This window comes from Nanorana parkeri, unplaced genomic scaffold (assembly GCF_000935625.1).
Source record: "Nanorana parkeri isolate BGI_ZX_2015 unplaced genomic scaffold, ASM93562v1 scaffold890, whole genome shotgun sequence".
Taxonomy (NCBI): Eukaryota; Metazoa; Chordata; class Amphibia; order Anura; family Dicroglossidae; genus Nanorana; species Nanorana parkeri.
In genome coordinates this window covers 571,818-587,589 of record NW_017307158.1, presented here as the reverse complement: position 1 = coordinate 587,589, position 15,772 = coordinate 571,818, and the positions used below count along the sequence as shown (strand labels likewise).

The 15,772-nt window shown below is 43.6% G+C and overlaps 1 protein-coding gene across 1 annotated transcript; it reads left to right on the top strand.

Moving 5' to 3' along the window:
- The first annotated feature begins 3,583 nt into the window (after nucleotides 1-3,583).
- On the top strand, nucleotides 3,584-15,200 carry HHLA2 (HERV-H LTR-associating 2). The gene is made up of 6 exons (XM_018565812.1): nucleotides 3,584-3,737; nucleotides 8,243-8,554; nucleotides 10,295-10,399; nucleotides 10,765-10,953; nucleotides 13,707-13,850; nucleotides 15,187-15,200. Exons 1-6 carry the CDS (start codon nucleotides 3,584-3,586, stop codon nucleotides 15,198-15,200), a joined length of 918 nt encoding a protein of 305 aa, XP_018421314.1.
- Nucleotides 15,201-15,772: the final 572 nt, after the last annotated feature.

Below are 15,772 nucleotides of genomic sequence, written 5' to 3'. Positions count from 1 at the left end.
CTGCGTGCTCTCGCTGACCGCTGCACTGTGCTCTCTCGCTGACCGATGCACTGTGCGTTCTCGCTGACCGATGCACTGTGTGCTATTGCTGACCGCTGCGTTGTGCGTTCTTGCTGACTGCTGCGCTGTGCGTTCTTGCTGACTGCTGCGCTGTGCGTTCTTGCTGACTGCTGCGCTGTGCGTTCTTGGTGATCGCTGCGCTGTATGTTATTTCTGCCTTACACCGCCGACTTCTGTGCCGTGCATTATTTCTGCCTTACACTGCTGACTTTTGAACTGTGCTTTATTACTGACCTCTGTACTGTGCGTTACATTACTGACCTCTGTACCACTGACCTCTGTACTGTGCGTTACATTACTGACCTCTGTACCACTGACCTCTGTACTGTGCGTTACATTACTGACCTCCTTACCGCTGACCTCTGGACTGTGCGTTACATTACTGAACTCTGTGCTGTGCGTCATCCTGCTGACTTCTGTACATTTCTGCAGTGTGGGAACTGAAAGGAGGCTCAACTACGCTGCTGGAGGCTTCACCTTGTTACATGGAGGCAGCATTGATGACCCTCCCCCCAACACCCCCACCAGGAGAGGAAGAGAGCACCTGAATCAGATCAACTGTGCACTGTAAGTCCCTGTTTTTTCTGTGTAAAGGTGCCCATGCACCTGACGATTATCTTACGATAATCGCGGGTGATCCCCCAAAGTACGATAATCGGCAGGTGTATGGGCAGCGTGTGGCCGCATCTACTGTACGGTCGCACGACATTCGTCTTCCAAGCACTCTGGAAAACCTGCCAAAAATCGTACAATTTTCGGCGGGTTCATGGCATTCTCAGAAGACGAAAGCAGCACGGGCTGGTGTGCGCAAGCATTACAATCATCAGCAAGCCCTCCCCTCGGCTACAATCATCAGCAAGCCCTCCCCTCGCAAGTACGATCTGCCTGTCCAAGATCAGCAGATCGTACAAAATTTTTATTACCTTACAACCATCACACAACGAAAGTGGTGCGATGGTTGTAAGGTGTATGGCCACAGCTTAACACTGCTGACCTCTGCACTCCGAGTTACATTACTGACCTCTGTACTGCTGACCTTAGTACTGTGCATCACACCGCTGGCCTCTGTACTCCGCGTTGTTACTGATCTCTGTACTCTATGTCACACCACTGACCTGGCGGAGTTAAGGCCGGGGCAGGGTAAGGGTTAGGTGGGGCAACTGGTGGCGAGTAACTTTTAAGGCCTGGCTAGTAGCTCAGGGCTTGAAATTTTGAGCCCTGGTCTATTGTATCCTTGGTGGGAAAGAAAATGATTTTGCATCAATGGATACATCCTGAACCACCTTCTTTAACTCTTTTTGTGAGCAAGTTGATGTTTTTATTTTAAAATGTTTGGGCCAAGACAATGCTCAATAAGGATACACAAACTCAATAGTTTTTTGATGTATGGGAATCATTTATTGATTCCTCACCTACAATCACAACACGAAAACGTATGCAATCTTTCCTTTTGACTCCGTGGTATACTAGGAGGATGATCTCCAATGACCCTCTGATAAGTATAGCTGAACAGGTGAGGGGTGTCATCCCTATTCCCTATACGGAGGTTGGTCGCTGCAAAACTTTACCTTTTTTTTCTTTTTTCCCTCATTGTTTGTTTTCTGTTATTCTATTAATCTAGGTAGATAACTGAGAGTGTAGATATATGTTCTGTAGTATACTTTAATATGCTATTTTTTGTGTGTGAATTTGCACTGGTTTTTATATTGATTTTGGTGTTTAAAAAAGAGAAAGTAAGATAAAAAAAGTTATATTCACCTGATCTTCTGAGCTGGCTTCCCCCTTCACTGCAGCAGTCTAAAGCCCTAAATCATCATGTTCTATGCCACCAGGGGGCATTCCATTGCTGCAGCGTGGAAGGAGACAGGCTGGAGGGAATGCTGTAAAAGCTGGCTGGCACTGAGGCAGGATTTCTTTGTTATTTTCCTCCCTAGACCAAAACAAGTAGTCAACCCTTGCAGTGCGGGGGTAGCCCCACTGCAAGGGCTAATAATAATTTTCCCTGGAGTTCTGCTAGAAGTACAGAAGTACCACCATCAGTAATTTTCACTGTGCGTCCCTGACGGGCACCACAAAGCCTTCGCAACGAAATGTCCTGGCCAGTTGCTCTTCCTACCATGCAAACATGACTGACCCCATTCACTTCTATGGTTGAGTTGTACTCTTCAGGATGTCTGAGGCCTCCATGCGAGGAGTGCTGTCAGAACCATGTAGCTTAGAGGAGTCTGAGTTGACGAGGAAGGTCTCTCTTGCAGCTCAAGTCCAAGAACCCCTGGAGGTGGAACAGGTGCACAAGGACAGGAGAGGCACAAGTGCCGGTAGCAACGAAGTCCAAGACAAGCCAGATCTGTAACTATCGAGCAGCGAGGTACCAGAACAGTAGACAAGGAGTACAGAGCAGCAGGCAGGAATGTGGTCAGAAACAAGCCCAGGTCGGGGAAATCCAGAAGAGCAGCAGAATAGATAGCCAAGCCGGGTCAAACACTAGGAGATCAGAGTCATGTTGCTGGGTTCAGGTTACAGGTACAGGGAACAGCTGAAGACCAGTCAGCACTGGAGGTTAGAATGTCACAGCCCTAAATAGCCCGTTTAGCATGAAAATCCACAACAAGCGCATGCGCACGTCAGCATGCACGCCGTGAGATGCTGTAATGCTCTGGACTACAAATCCCAGAGACGTCAAGCTTATCTCAAGGATGAGCCCAGCTGTAAAGCTTGGCAAAACTTTATTTTCTATTTGTTGTCTGTTCTTGCAGTAAACTTCAAGGAAACTGACCCAGTAGCATTAAAAGTACTTTACTTGGTGAAAATGCTGTGTGTACAAACTTAGTTACAGGAAAAGCAAACAAATACATCAACAAGACAGGCTGCTACAAACATTCACATGCACCCACTACACTATCTTCTAGTACATGTATGATTTCACAGGAGGGGAAACACTGAAAATGTACTTAGCTTAGGCTGCAGATTCCAATAAATTCCGTGATGAGCAGGACTTGGCCTAGGAAGAATGGCTTCTCGTTGCAGTATCCTGGTCTTGAAGCAAGTCCTCTCGTCTTGTGAAGCGCCCTTGTACTGTTCCCCTCCTGTGAAACCCTGGTCTTGTGAAGTGCTGTGCTGGTGAACTCCTCCCATGACCTTTCAGCTACTGGCTTTTTATTGAGAGAAACTTGCCTAAAACAATGGAAGCTACGCCCCTTTCACCTTTAGGAAAATGCAATACAGTTTCCCACCTCTAGGTGGCAGCGTTGTACCATAAATTGCCCTCAGTAGTCAAGATTTGATTTGAGTCTTGGCCAGGCTAGGCGTGACTATTCATGATCACCATCCCATTGTGATACAAATCAATACAGGATAAGCTACCCTATTGTGTAAAACCAGTTTGGGCTGTATTGTTGGCCATTTCCATTGTATGAACCGAGTTTCTATCAACAAACAAACAAAACCTCCGTCTCTCTTGCAAATTTATGTGTGTCTGAAAAAGTCCACTAAGATATAGCGCAACACAGATGCGCACGTCAGCATGCACGCCGTGAGATGCGCACGTCAGCACACACGCCGTGAGATGCGCAAGCAAACATGCACACACCTGCGCAGAAGCGCCCGGCAGTGCACAGGTGCCATGCAGAATTCTGAGCTCAAGGGCCAAGCCTGGCTTCCTGACAAGCGCATACACAGTCAGAAGAGATGCCAGCCAGTACATTTTCCTTGTAGGAGCTGTGAGGTGTGGGACAGGGCTGTACCGTGAAGATTGCTGGTACAGAGAGGAAAGTAAGCTTTATACCAGGCAGGCTGCACTCAGAGGTGGTTTTATTAAAGGTACGGTATTAAAGGTAGTTGTCCTTTAAACTGAAAATGGACCTAATATAGAGGCATGCAGATATGCAGTGTAGTGCCCCCTTGTCCACTAGGAGCATATGGGGGTCTTCACAAGCAGGGTGGGCTAACATTTCCCCTCATGGATGAGTCCTTAGCCAGTTTGTGGGATGTAAAAGTAACATTGGGTGGCAGTCACTTTAAGGATTTTCTAATATGTAATTCCATAAGCAACAAAAATGGGAGAGAGGATAAATGGTTACAGCTGCAGTAACACCGTGTATTGTAGAGCCTTAGCTGGCTAGCAGATCTAGCAGAGAATTCCCTAGGTGAGACACCAGACTTCTCTCTGAGGTCCAAGTCCGTGCCACCTCCAGCACATGAAGCTCCTCCCTAGCCCTCCATTCCAGGATAGATATAGACCCCGACTAGGTCCATACCTGACTACCCTGAGGCTACAGGCCTGGTCAGACAGCACACACATCACACACCCTCCCCCAGACAAGAGGCCCCGGGGGGGAAGGAGACTCTCACAAGGTCATCCCTGAATACTTATGTCCTCCCCCAGCATGCACCACAGGTCATGAACCTTCTAGTGCTTGGCTAGGGAGACACAGATATCCATAATACCACATTATTGGATGCTCTGCTGTGTGGCAAGGTTACACCTAGCAGCAGACAGATGCAAACAATAACCGAGTGAAGAAAATCAAATGTGCACAGACTATCAAATTGGCTAGACTGGATACAGTTCAGCAGAACTGTATTTAAGGAGTCACCCTGCTTAGGGCAAGGTACACTACACTAGGTCGCACCAGCTAGAAGCAGACTGGGCAGTGCTACCTAATGTTCCTTCTGTACTACTCCTTCTTACAATGCAAGCCTATGAGGGAGTTGTCTTACTCAAACAGTGAGCTCACTTTTAGCCTAACCTACCTGCCTCTAGTGACCAGCAATCTCATCATTGAATGCAATAACAAAAATGTAAAAGAGCAAACTAGGAAACATGCACTCCGTTAAACACTGCAATGTAGTATTTACTCAAAACATGGTCACTGAGATAGATTGTTACTATTTTAGTATATGTACTAAATTATTATTTATATATTATTATTTTGTTTCTTATAGGTCAATCTTTCCATTATGAATGAATGGCAGCGTGAACACACCAACTATGAAAATTGTGTTATTGCTTCAACTTTTTTGGCTTTTCTCATTTGTTCATAGTGAGTATGAATAAATATTTGATGCTGATTACCATAATTTTGTCATCATGATGTTACATCAAGTGTGCTAAAAGCATCTTCACATCATCACTATGAATGCAGAGGTTATTGGTGACCATATTCTTCTTAGTTGGGCACAAATTCAGTAGCAGGAAAGGAGCATAAAAATAAAAAATGTAGAGGTGGAATGTGCTGGCACCCCTGTGCAGTCAGCTAGGTAATGGTAGCAGTCATCTGTAAAAATCCAGCCTTGTCAGTCAATTAATCGCTGATACTTGTTGACCAAGTGGAGTTTGCACAGTTCACATAGTGCCCATTTTGTTATTATTCAGCATCTAGCCAAAGAGCAGTCATTTGTAAGGGGAGTGCAATGTGAGAAGATTGTCTTGCAAAGCAAAACATAAAATCCATACAAGACCCCTATCCAGGCATGTTTCCAGGCAGAGCAGGAAGGGAAGGCACAGTGAGCATGTTACACACACACACACACACACAATGGCAATGCACCTTGCTCATATGTTTGGTCCTGACGTATCAGAATCTGGATGCCCTGTTTCAGCTAAGGGGGCCCCCTGATATTTGGTCCTCCCCATACGTAAATGAGTAAGGAGTACACAGTACACCTTTGTTACTCATTCAAAAAAAGTAGAACATTAAACATCCTCCGATGTACTGTAAATCCAAAGTCAATTATGTCGACCAGTGATGTAGATCCATCGTCAATCACAATGAATGGCGACTCGCCGATACTACTGCCACTTTTCCTGCTCTATTCCCATCACAAATAAGTCTCTCCAAACAACTGCTGAATGCAACAAACAGGCTGTGTATCCTGGGTGATGTAATTGACAAAATATGCTGAGCTTATGGCTCGTTAATTTGGCTTTTGCCTCCTATCAGCATGTCCCTTGTTAGCACACTGCAGCACAACTGACTTTATGCTCCTCTCCCTCTAGGTTCTGCCATTTAGGAACTTAAACTGATATCAAGTAAAATGTAAATATCATCTACACTGCTTGCATTATAAAATAAATGTATTTGTGTAATAATGAATACAGAGCTGCATTAATTTGTATCTTTCTAGTTGCCTGAAGTTCATCTTCAGCTCTCAAACCATTGATCTAGAAAATATCCTTATATTAGAGCACCTGGGGAGCCTAAGCTTAAAATAACTTAACATAAAGGCACCCAGAAGTGCCAGCTCGAGGCAAACAGGAGGCTCTGCTTCCTACTTTGCAGCGCTTCCCAATAGTTGTGCTTTACAGCTCCTTCTCACTACGCACTTTTATGGAGTTGACTCTGAAAGCAATGCACTCCTTGTGTGGAGAGACAGAATAACACTGATCCACTAAAAGCTCTTTGTAGAGGCTAATATTCAGATCTCTGTATTACTCCATATTTATGCAATAGCCAAAAAATGCAAGCATGTGACAGTGTTAACAGGATATTAGAATATGCTTTTTGTTGAATAAAATAACTCAAACTATGTACTCACTGAAAATATATAACCTATTGTATACCGGTGAGGGGATACTGGGGGGTACCACATCCACAAACATCATTAATAACCAAATCTCGAAAAACTCATATTGGACTTTTCAGGTACCAACCCACACAAAATGCCTTATTATATAAAATCAGTTGATCTTTATTTTGACAAGTCAATATGATTCCATAAAATAAATACTTAATGAAAACCATACAAAACATGGTCATATGTGTTATTATTCTTATCCCGTATGAGTATTATTGTGCACATCCAAATGTTTGTTAGATTGTAACATATACTCTCAATACCACAAATATTCTCAGAAGGGATGTGCTCAAGGCGGAAGTGGAATATTCTGCTTCCTCGGGAGCATTTGCAATGATTATATGTAAACAGTGAACACCGATTCATTCCCAAACTATCTGTTCAAAACATCCATGGATGGGCAGCCACAGGGCCAGTTTAGGATTCCACCAGGTCCTCAGTAAACCATCTCTTGTGTGTGCATTGCATCTAGTGTCACTATGCCATCTTTATAAATACACTCCAATAATCGACAGCACTACACTGTCGCCTTATAAAATGGTGCTTAGGTGATAGTGCACCCACACTACTTGTGCCGTCACAGGTCTGTGACAGTCTCATTGTCACAGGTCGGCTTAGAACTATGAGGTGAGTGAAAAGCACTCATGTCATAGTTCTCCTTTAAGTATAACATCAAGGACCAGTTCATGGTGGTATAGTGGTAGACCAAAGGAGAGAGAAACCACCTTCTAGGATGCATGGTGTGGCCAAGCCAAAAAAGATCAAATGTTTTTATATAATAAGGCATTTTGGGTGGTATCTGAAAAATTTGATATAAGTTATTTGAGATTTCGTTATGACTGAAAAAACATATACATATGATGCAACCCCCCGTCCCCATGGCTTATGAGGCAGGGTGGTCCTCAGCAATAGTAAAGCAATGTGAACATGGGCACCAGTCCCTTTTTAGATGCAGAACAAGGAATTTGTTGAATCTTACTGAACACTTCTGGGAGAGGGGGTTAGGGCAGAGGACATCCATGGACCTGCCAAGTCCAGAAAGAGGACAAAAGTACTTACAGCTTTAAGAGATAGTGGACCTTCAATCTGACACAGCATTCTATGAAATCCATTCATGCATATGTACTCAGTACTTGGTTTGGGCCCCTTTTGCAGCACTTACTGCAATTACTTTTGCACGATATTCTAATTATTCGAGTTTCACATGTAGATGACTGGATAAATGCATGAAGCATCAGAATAGAACCTTGATGAGTAACCAGATGAGTGGACTTGTTGGAAATGTTCATTATTAATCATAAGACTAGGACAGTGTATGAAGATGTTAATATTCAAAATCTAATCTGTTACAATACTCAAACTCAGAAAGGACCTCCATTCTTAAACTGTCATAATTGTTAACATGTTGCTGTTTCTGGCACTTAAAATGTCTACTAAATTAGAAAGATAGAGAACAAAGGAATGTATTCAAGGGCTAAACCAATAAATACATGGAACACATACAAATACTTCATATTCTACATCCCCATTAACATGGAAAAATATTATTGTTTTGTAAATATTCAAGTGAGAATACGCCTATCTTGAACTATTCTTTGTTTGACAGGTACCCCTCAAGTTATAGGTGAATTAAATGGAGTCATCATTTTGCCTTGTTCCTTGACTCCTGGAGAGATTGAAGTGATTCACTGGACCTTTGAGGGCAAAAATGTGCATAGCTATTATGAAGGCAAAGATGTATTTGACGATCAAGACCCAAGCTACGTGGGACGAACCTCACTGTTCTTAGATCAAATCAAGAATGGAAATGCTTCACTCCAACTTAAGAACCTGCAGAAAAGTGATGAACAGACATATTCCTGTTATTTGTCAACAACAAAAGAATCTAAAGAATTCCCAGTGCAACTAAAAGTAGAAGGTATAGATGAGAATTTAAAATGGACAATGTTGAAAATTACTGTTAATGTATTTGTTTAAATGTAATGCCAGGCAGTCATTTTCGGAAGCAAGCCAATGTCCGAATACTACAAGTTCGAGGAGTGAAGAGGCTGCAGAGACTGGTCTAGCAGCCAGACAGGACTGAGGTTTAGGTGAGTATATCTTTTTTATTTTAGACCTTAGATCAAAACGAGCAGTTCGGGGGTAGCCAAGGGTTATGTTTTCTTCTTCCTGGAGTTCTTTACGTAAAATCTATCTTAAAGTTTATCCATAGAAAAGAAAAAACTATTTTTCTTTAGTTTTGGATAGAGTGGGGAAGAATTAGACCCTCTGCCAATTTTTTTTATTGCTATTTGTGTCCCAACTGGGGAGATTTAGCCCTCTATTGTTACTGGTGACCATTATCATCGAGAAGGAAAGTAAGGGGAAACTCCTATTTTGGAGTTGTCCCCAGAACAAGATTTGAGGAGAAATCTTTGAGTGGGGATATTGGTGATGATATCTAATTCTATAAGAGGATAAGTTCCCTTTTGTTGGGGAGATTTCCTCTAACTATCTGTTGAGTTTCTGGGGACAAGTGAAAGAAAATTGCCCTAATGGTATACCGATAGCAAAATATAACCAGATTTTTTTAATGTAGTATTCAAAACTAAGAAAAAAAAGTGTTGGCTATTCCTACACTTTAACTACAGTGGAAAATCTGTTGCAAATGTTTGCAAAACTGTCAGCTGGCTTCCCAGAACTGCAGGCACAGGGGTAGCAAATATCAAAACACTGTAACAAATCCTTTGCTGTATGCAATTTTATATTGATGTGAACATAATGTTATTATTATTTTACTTTATAAAAGCCCTTCAATGTGTTCTAAAAGTATAATTATTGTTTAAGCTTAAAGACAAACTCTGGGAAAAAATGATAATTTACATACCGCATTGAAAGTTATCATTAAGATGATGGATGTTATGTGTGGAGGGTTGCTGTAAACTAAGAATCTTACCTTGCAGCATTGAGGGGAGTAAGGGATGTGACTGGAGCAGTGCAATGCCCCTCTTCAATACTTGCCCATACTCACAAAATGCATTTTATTTTTCTCAAAGAATACAAAGCATTCTGTTATTGGAGGAGCAGAGGAGGGGGTGGGGATGTGACATCATCTCTCCTCCTCCAATAACAGGTCTGGGAAATCTCATTACTGGATAGACAGAAATACAAATCAGGTAAAACTGCTCTTGTGTGTGTATTCCATCTGTGCATCTCTTTGGCTCATACCACCCCCTTTCTGGTCAGAGTTTCCCTGATTGCTAAGAGCTCTTAGCAACCTGTGACACTCTGGCTGGTGTCCTGCCCAGCTCAATTACATCATTGGTTGCCAGGAGCTGAGTGGGATGCTCTGGCTGGTGTCCCCCCAAGCTCCTGACAACCAGTGACGTCAGGGAGCTGGGTGGGATGTAGAGAGAGCTAATCGCCAGCACGACCGCCTCCCCCCCCCAGCCAAACCCCCACACCAGCACCCAGCACCGCCCCCCTTCCTGGACCATGCACCACCAGCACCCCTTTCCCCCTCAGACATACAAAAGTCTAGGGACACCCTTGCTAACACCCAACTGAATGCTGACCCATCAAAATGCAGCTGTTTGTAAACAAGAGCAAGTCCAGCACAGCATTAGCATTGTAGCGCTATTAGCATTGACCACCTTTTCATGGGTTTTTCTCTTTACAGTTGCAGTTTGGGGTGAGCAACATAAAAATTTCACCATACCATGTTCTTTTAATCCTGGGGAGGAGGTTGTCATTCACTGGAGAATCGTGAACGATGACTCGCGTATAGTGCACACTTAGGCTTGGTTCACACCTAGGCGTATTACGCATGCACATCTGTCGCGCGACCGTCACTCGTTTTTTTTTACCGAGATTCGCGGTAAAAAAAATTGCGCGACCGTCGTGCGATTCCGAAGGCTACTTGGCTGTATCCCAATGGAAAACGCCCTCCAAAACGGCCCAAAGAAGTACATGTACTTGTTTGGGCGTCAGCCGTTTTGTAGGGCGTTCAGACGGGCGGAAATACGGAAAGGTGTGAACCATACCCATAGAAAACAATGGGATTTTCATGGTTGTACGTTTTGTAGAGCGTTCATAGAGCGTTGAACGCCCAACAAAACGGAAAGGTGTGAACGGGGCCTTACTATCAAGGTCAGAACATGTTGGAAAAACAAGACAAAAGCTATAAGGGACGAACTTCATTGATCCTAAGTGAGCTGGCCAAAGGAAATGCTTCCCTCCAACTAAGAGATTTGCAGGAAGGTGATGAGAACACTTATTCCTGCTATGTAGGAACAAGAACAGGAAACAAAGAAGATAAAGTGAAATTACATGTTGCAGGTAAGAAATAATACAGAACTTAATTCAGGATGAGCAAAGGAGATGTACTGTATATCGCAACTCAAAATCTTGTGTGCCTCAGACACACAAATACACAACCTTTGTAAAGTGTCTTACTCCTTTGAGGCTCCTCAATTACATTCCAAGAAAGTGTTCGTTAATGCAATGTTATAGTCTGAAGCAACTGAAAATAACCTCCAAAATACATACTGCATGCTCAGTTGGGTCCCTGCCCCCACTTTGACCAATGACATCTGTGCCGGTGATGTGTCGAAAGTGCGAACTTATCGAGTTGTGGGACCGCATGACTTCCGGTTTCCTCAGAACTACGAGGTTTGCACACAAAACATGTTGTGCACGAGCGCCATCCACGGCATTGCCCTATACACTTAGACCGCAGCAATAAAGTAATAAAATGATGTAGGATGACAGTAAGCCAGCACGTTCTTTATCTCCGGTGCCCCACTCAATATGGCCGCCGCTTGAGTGGGGCACCTGAGATAAAGAACGCGCTGGCTTACTGTCATCCTACATCATTTTATTACTTTATTGCTGTGGTCTATGTCTATAGGGCAATGCCGTGGATGGCGCTCGTGCACAACATGTTTTGTGTAAAAACCTTTGTAGTTGTGAGGAAACGAGGTAACAACTCGATAAGTTCGTAGTTTTGATCGATCACCGGAACTATGAAAATAACAACAGTCGTATAGTAGATCACTCTGCCTGACAGTACTTGCATAGAGCTGCTGTGAGTGTTGGAATGAGTCCCAGCACCAAGAGGCAGGACAAAATTCGTGGGAAAATCCCAAGGGATCCAGGACAGTTGGGAAAAATACACAACTAGTAAAGGTCTCTGTTAAAAAACACACTAAATGGCTGTGCACATGCTCTTATTCGACTGGGCTTGACAAAATAAATACCTATTTACAATTAAACTTTTATATGATGCCAACAGATAAATCTGTCCATGACTTGAATCTGTTTATTGAAATAATAATAAAAAGAAAAATTCTACAACTCTCCGTCTGCCTGTTGTAATTGCACAGCTAGATGGCACACCTCCCAGGGCAGTTAGCTATTTTCAAATCCCGTTCATATTCTGTGCACACACACATCAGCACAGTAACTGTGATCGCACTGTCAATAGACAGTGCAGATCAGTGGTGGACCTAATAACCAAAGGGCCCTGGTGCAAGATTTTATCTTAGGCCACCCCTCCCAAGACGGGGGGGGGGGGGGCGGGAGCGGATCACACTGGCCCCCGCCTGCCCCCCTCCCCAGCAGTCTCTAATGTTGCAGTAGCGTGCTGGACTTACCTGAGACCCTGCAGAGCACACCATAGATCCTGCATAGCCCACCTGAGACTCTCAATGTTGGGCTCTGCAGGGTCCCAGGTGGCCTGGTCTGGTCATCGGGGTCCCTTTCCCTGTACATCCTCCCAACTCTTCTTACCTGCTGCTGCTGGGGCCCGGCCTCCTCCACCCCCTCCCCTGTCACCTCTGCCACCCCGGTACAGTTGATACCCATGTAAGAGGCCCCCCAGGCTGCCCAGACCCCTCACATGGGTACTGGCCATACCCCCCTGATGGAGTGTTCCATCAAAGTTTGTGACTACTTTAGAATGTGTGAACGGCGACGTGGTCACACGTTTTAACGTAATCCCGCCCAGTTTTTTTTGCGGTGAAATGTGTGACTGCCTATAGGTGAAGCATTCCAGCGCTTTTACAGCTGTTCCAGGGCAGATCGACATCGCAGATCGTATGTGTAGGAGAACCGATCTGCCCTGAAACAGCTGATTGGTCCTGAAATATAATTTCTATCCGACTGCGATCTCACATTCCACCGCACTCACAAAGTCGGATAGAAGTGACATTTCAGGACAGAACAGCTGTTCCAGGGCAGATCGGTTCTCCTGCACATACGATTTGCGATGCCGATCTGACCTTGAACAGACGACAAATCGTTTGAATTCTTTACCTATTCCACCTCCCACCCCTTGCTGAGAAGCTCGTCGGCAGTGCGGGGCCCCGGTGTTCTAACACCGGGACCCTGCAATGCCCCACCGGAACCCACTGGGCCCCTGCACAGCCTCAGGCCCCGGTGCAGCGGCACTGGCTACACCAGCGGTAGTTCTGCCACTGGTGCAGATCACAAAAAAAGTACAGAGCCAATAAAAATGTCTCTGTACCACATTATCGCTGTGACCAATCACAGCATCACAGAGCAACCATCTCTCCCCTTGCTTTCACACATCGATTAGTTGTGAGAGGGGTGAGAGCTTCCTGATTGCTAGTTAGTACCAGTGCCAGTGCAATCGAGAACCAAGATCATCCAGTACCAGCGGAATCCATTACCAGCCAGTACCAGTGTCATTTAACACCAGTGCCAGCCATAACCAGTGTCATCCAGAACCAATGCAAGCCAGTACCACAAAGAATATTTATTTGATATGTTTTATAAGAGAATGTAACATTTTCAATTTTTTTCTTTATATTGTAAAAAAAAAAAATCCAAGTGGTCTTTTAATATCACCAAAAGAAAGCTCTAGCCGTAAAAATATAAATTAATTTTTTACACAGTTTTGCATGCCCGAGTAATTATCGGTCAAACTATCACAGCACTGAAAAATGGCCTGGACAGGAAGGGGTGTAGCATGGGGGTCCTGAACTGGTTAATCGGAAATCGATTGAGATCTAGTGGTAGTATTGTGTCACTACTTTATTCATAATGTTCATCTATCATGTGTTTTACAGACTTTGGACACTCAATGGAATATACACTGGACCATGATGAGCTGAAATGCTATGCAAGTCACGTCTATCCATCTGATATTGTCACTATCGAATGGTATGAGGACAACCACATAAAGCAGCAAGGCATCAGCACCTCAAGTTTATGTATTTCCTGTAATTTAAAACAACACTCTTACAAATGCATTATAAAACACTCTGTGGTGCAAAGCACCTGGACCGGCGTGTGGCAAATCGAGGGTATGTATTGCCAATAAAATGCTGAATTTGACAACTTGCACATTTATTAGATCTGCTATTCCCTACTTCTTTTTGAAGGCAAAATTGCAAGCTGTCATCCTTGCATTCCTAAATAAACTGCTACTGTGAATGAATTAGGTAGTTCAGTGTCACCAGCTTGCATGCTTGCTCCAGGTTACTGATTCACTAAATAAGGAAGCAAGGATGAGGATGAAAGCCCTGCAGCTTCCATCCTCACTGACAGGTAGGCAGTGCCAACCCATATAACAATGCCTTTAACTAGGGATGCAAGGATACCAAGTACAGTACTCGGTACAAGTACAAATACTATTCCAGCTCCAAAACTAGACTAGAGAAAAATTCAAAAGTTAGGAGGCATCTGTGATTTGTAAGGAGCACACGGAGCTCCTGGGATTTGTACATCTGTTTTAATGTACGATTTTGTTTTTATAAATATATAAGGGATGCACCGATACCATTTTTGCAAGTACGGATACTGATAATTGCCCAAGTACTTACAGATACAAGTACTGATACATTTTTATTTGCCATGTGACAGTTTTTCTAGAACAGACTAATGATTTCAGGACAGCGGTGGAGCGCCAGAGCCAGGTTCCAGCTGCAACCGCTGCAACCTTGGTAGTTCTCATGAAAATGGCAAGTATCTGGTACTCAAAGTATCGGTGCATCCCTACCTTTAACCATCAGAGAATAAGGCATAACACTCAGGATCATGTTCGTTTTTTATATCAGGCTATAGAATTCCTGTTAGGCTAAGTTCAGGTTAGAGAGGACCAAGCATGACAACATTAGGTATTGAGGAATAAGGCTAGACTAGCTAAAACAAACTTAAATTGCATCTAAAGCCAAGATGTTAAAATTCTGTTGGTTGCTAACATCACAACTAAACTCATTCTGTACAGGACTTTCCAAATAAGCAAGATGGCTTGCTTATTGCTTTTCCAGCATGTCTGCACAAAAGTTGAGGTCAAATTATAGGCATGACTTGCAATCAAACTTTTAGTTTAAATGTTTCCAGTCTGTGGATAAGTAAAGGGAAGCTGACCATGAAATTAAATAGGCCAATAACTGCTTTATATACAGCATGCCTCATCGATAATTTGCTAAGCAATCAAAAAGGGCGATAGTTGAGTAAATAATTTCATGTCCACCTTTTCTTGGGTTTTAAAGGGGGTTGCAGTTATGACTTGTTAAATCTAATGTTTTGTGATATGTTGTGTAGCCACTTTACCCTAAGCTTAAATTTAGTTCTGCTAGACTGTGTCAGTCTAAGCTGATAGTTCTGTAGTCATTTGGTTTCCCCTAAATCCAGTGTTATTATTTGCTACTGGCTGCTGCTGGGGTGTCTTCATATCAATAGAGAAAGAAAATCCAATAACTCTGGGTTGATGAATCTATACATCTCCTTGGCCAATCACTAGGAGGTTAATTGCCAAGTAAGCATGTTGGGGAAGGGCATAAATATTTGGAACTGACCTTTTGAGTGCCTTGGGGAGGCTGCATGTTGTGTAGTCTGGCCAGGTCTGATGCCCAGGACAGGCTTTCCAGTGGCCATGGATGTAGGACTAGTGTCGAAGCCTGAAGCTTTCCTGCAAGTGAAGGGGGAAGCTAACCCAGGAAGGAGAACCAGGGAGAGTGACTCTGCTGGAAGGTGAAGCTGAGTGAAGGACGGATCCTCAGAAGGACCTGGCGATTCTTCTGGAAAAACATGAGAAGAAGTCTGCTAACCAGCTAAGGGTTTGTGATACACAGTGTTGCCACATTCGACTTAAAGGCTCTCTGCACTGTAAAGCTAAAAATTAGTCAGT

Coding starts and splice junctions, on each gene's coding strand:
- HHLA2 (XM_018565812.1), top strand. CDS start 3,584: ATGCACGCCGTGAGATGCGCACGTCAGCACACACGCCGTGAGATGCGC. Junction 3,738..8,242: donor TCCTGACAAGCGCATACACA/GTCAGAAGAGAT, acceptor TTTGTTTGACAG/GTACCCCTCAAGTTATAGGT. Junction 10,954..13,706: donor AGTGAAATTACATGTTGCAG/GTAAGAAATAAT, acceptor TGTGTTTTACAG/ACTTTGGACACTCAATGGAA.